The sequence below is a fragment of the Acanthisitta chloris genome, unplaced genomic scaffold (genome assembly GCF_000695815.1).
Source record: "Acanthisitta chloris isolate BGI_N310 unplaced genomic scaffold, ASM69581v1 scaffold27621, whole genome shotgun sequence".
NCBI classification, from domain to species: Eukaryota; Metazoa; Chordata; class Aves; order Passeriformes; family Acanthisittidae; genus Acanthisitta; species Acanthisitta chloris.
In genome coordinates, this window is record NW_008655837.1 from 4,963 (window position 1) to 8,427 (window position 3,465).

At 58.8% G+C, this 3,465-nt stretch overlaps 1 protein-coding gene across 1 annotated transcript; it reads right to left on the reverse strand.

Annotated features, from left to right (window-relative positions):
* Window positions 1–683: 683 nt before the first annotated feature.
* Window positions 684–2,702, reverse strand: LOC103811138 (folate receptor gamma-like; the record flags this gene model as incomplete). Its single annotated transcript, XM_009084088.1, has 4 exons — window positions 684–1,006; window positions 1,201–1,336; window positions 1,790–1,978; window positions 2,624–2,702. Coding segments are annotated over 4 exons (727 nt in total), but the record flags the coding sequence as incomplete, so codon positions are not given.
* Between the last annotated feature and the right edge of the window lie 763 nt (window positions 2,703–3,465).

Consider the following 3,465-nt stretch of genomic DNA (forward strand, 5'->3'; position numbering starts at 1 on the left):
TCTGAGGTCTCCCTGGAGCTTCTCTTCTCCAGGCTGGACATTCCCAGCTCTCCCAGCTTGGCTCCAGGGCCAAACCATTCCATGATTTTGGAGCCCTTCTGCCTTGGGGTGGCAGGGGTGGCACTGAATGAGGTTTGACCTCTCTTCTGACCCAGCCCATTGATCATTCCATGACCTTTCCTACCTCCCACACTTCTCCCCTCACAGATCCTACACCCAATACCACCCATGCCTTCCTTCACCCTAGGGCACTTCTCCCCCCTCAATGTATTTCACACAGCGAAGCCGATCCAGAGCACAACTTTATTATCACCCCCATCCCCCAGGGTGTCACCACAGCCCCAGGGCCCAGACACCACAGCTCAGCCAAGGACCTTGGGCAGGCTCTGTCAACCCAGCATAGAGAACAGATGTGCAGGAGCTCCCACATCAGAGCAGAGACTGCATTGCCCTTCCCAGGCTGGCAGGGACGTCCCTGCCCCGGGCAGCAGTTGGAGCAGGGTTGTGTATGAAGGTTCAACAGCACAACTTGTGCTGAGCACTCAGTGAGGTGTGTGAGCAGCTGAGACAGAAAGACCCAGGGCTGTGGCAGCTCTTCTTGCAGAGCAGCTGGAGAGATCCAGGCCCTGTCCCTGCAGGGAGTGCTCATGGGGAGCACCATTCATGGGATCCACAGCCTGTGGCTACCCCAGGAGCAGCACAAGGGCCACAGGCAGCAGAATCAGGATGGAGCATGGCCGAGCACACACAGCCTGGTCAGCCTCAGGAGCCACGTTCTCCCTCCAGGTTGGGGAGGTTCTCCTTTTCCAAGCATAGTATTTGGCCACCACCACGTTGGGGTTGCCGTGGGCAGGGTCAAACCACATCTGGATGCAGCGGCCGCTGCCGCGAAGCAGCGACGTGTACCGGTACGAGTGGGACCAGATCTTCTCACACAGGTCCTTGGGCCGGGGGAACACCTCGCTGAAGGGTCGGCACAGGGAGCCCCAGGGACAGCGGTTCCTTCCTGGGGAGAACAGCAGCATCAACCCTGGGACAACCCTTCCCTCACCTCCTTCTGCCTGTGAGGAGCAGCTCACCTGCCCAGGGCCCATGCCCGCACCTCAGCTGGGGCTTGGACACCTTCTAGCTGGGGAGCTATTAGAAGTCCTGGCAGTAGTGCCAGTGACCTGCCTGGGAGGTGAGGAGAGGCTCACTGACCTGTTGCCCAGTTCCAGCCCTTGTGCCAGTTCTCCTTGCAGGTGACAGAGTCCTTGCAGTCCTCCCACCACTCCTCGCAGTCCTCCTTGCACAGGGGCACATGAAGGATCCTCTCTCGACGCCAACTGCTGTCAGTCTGCACAAGGACAGGACCAGGAAGGGCTGGGGAGAGCCCTGGAAACTCATGGGGCAGCATCTGCCACATCCCAGTTCTGCCCAGTCCCTCCCATTGGGCTCCAGAGCTGATCTTGGAGGCATTTCAGCCCCAGAAGAGATGTGCCTTGACAGAGGAGTTTTTCCCTCAGTCATAGGCCAGAAAAGTCCTTGGAATCTTTCTACCCAGTAGAAAAGGCTGAGGCATCCTAGATATTGGGAAGGAATTGCTCCCTGTGAGGCGCTGAGGCACTGGCACAGGTTGCCCAGAGCAGCTGTGGCTGCTCCATCCCTGGGAGTGTTCCAGGCCAGGCTGGATGGGGCTTGGAGGAACCTGGGCTGGTGGGAGGTGTCCCTGCCCATGAGTAGGGAATGAGATGATCTTTCATGCCCCTCTCAACCCAACCCACTCTGTGATTCCATGGCCTGACTCTACCTGGTCGATCCATGGCCCTAGGTTGGGAGAGCACTCGTACAGACACGTGTCCTGGATGAAGTGGCGCTTGCACTTGGGAGCCATCACCCCACAGTGGTTCCAGTTGAAGTTGTACAGGTTGGACTGGTCCTTGTGTGCTTCTGAGCTGGTGTTGGCTGTGCAGCAGGCGTTGTCCCTCCAGGGAGAGCACTGCAGGACAGCCAGGGACAGGCTGTCCAGGGAGGGCAGGGGGAGCCCCAGGGGGCAGAGGATGCTGCAGGTGTCAGTTCCCTGAAGAGCTCACAGCAAGGACCTGCCCCAGCCAGAGGATTTTCTGTCCTCCACAAACCCTTGGGCACTTTGGAGTGAGGAGCTCAGGGCTGCAGCAAGGTGAGGTTGGAGAAAGAGCAGCAGGAGGAGGAGGAGGTGAGATCCTCACCAGAAATTAGTGCAAGCCATGAGGAACTAAACAAACTCCTTCTCCTGCACCCCACCCTGCTCTCAGCCCCTTCCCCACCAAGGACCTGGGGCAGAGCAAGAAGAATCTCCAGCACCAAGAGGGAGCAGATGAGCCTTCCCTCACCATCCTTTGCCTTGCTCTGCTCTGGGGCACCTGAGCTTTGGCAAGGTGAGATCTCCGGGTTCAATAGGGGTGACTGAGCTGAGAGAAACCCTCACTGCACTGCAGTTGCCCTGGAGGCAGCAAACACACAGGTCTCCCCACAGCATGGGCTTTCTCCCTCAAAAGCCAAGCCCAAACCAGTCCACACTGGCTGGGGAGGTGGGGACAGGGGATCCCACTGGGGAGGTACAGGGGCCCAGCCAGTTCCCCCCAGTCCCCGCAGCAGTTCATACCTGGTCAAAGAGCTTCCCCTCGGGGCCAGGCTGGGCTTTGTGGTGCTTGGCATTCATGCAGATTCTCCCCCCGGCGCCCCTGGCCCCCCAGCCACCAGCCCCAGCAGCACCAGCAGCAGTGCCATCCCCACAGCCAGCACAGGGCACAAAGCAGCACAGAGGGCACGGCACAGCGAGCAGCTTGGGAGGTGCTGTGGGGGCTGAGGACATGCACAGTGAGCAGCTCGGGAGGTGCTGTGGGGGCTGAGGACATGCCAGAGCTCACAGACCAAGGACACAGCACAGCCCTCCCTGGGCAAGGCTGCAAGGACATGTTATCACAGGGACAAACAGCCCTGGGAGTGCTTGGGCTGCTCAACAGCCCCAAGAGGAGAGAGGATGCTGTGAGACCCCTCAATCTGGGGTCTTTTTGCCACCCAGCTGCTTCGGTGAGGACCCTCTTCCAGGCCCCAAAGCTGCACCGAGGTCTGGAGAGCTCAGGGAGCTTTGGTGATTGTTCAGGGGGCAGGTAAAGGTACCAGCACAGCAACACCTTGGGTGAGCCATGAGCTGCGCGTGGCACATCTTGTCTGTTAATAGAAAGCTTCTTCTTTGATCTATCTGTGTCTGGGACTTTGGAGGCCTTCACCTGAGGTCTCCAGAGGGGACCTGAATCATCATGAAATCATCAGGGAAAGGTTTGGGTTTGAAGGACCTTAAAGCCCATCCAGTACCCACATCCCTATCCCACACCCAGTGAGAAATGGGCAACAGCAAGGTGGTTTGGCATCCACACTTACACCCACATCCCCATCTCTATCCCACACCCACACCCCCATCCCTATCCCACACCCACACCCACA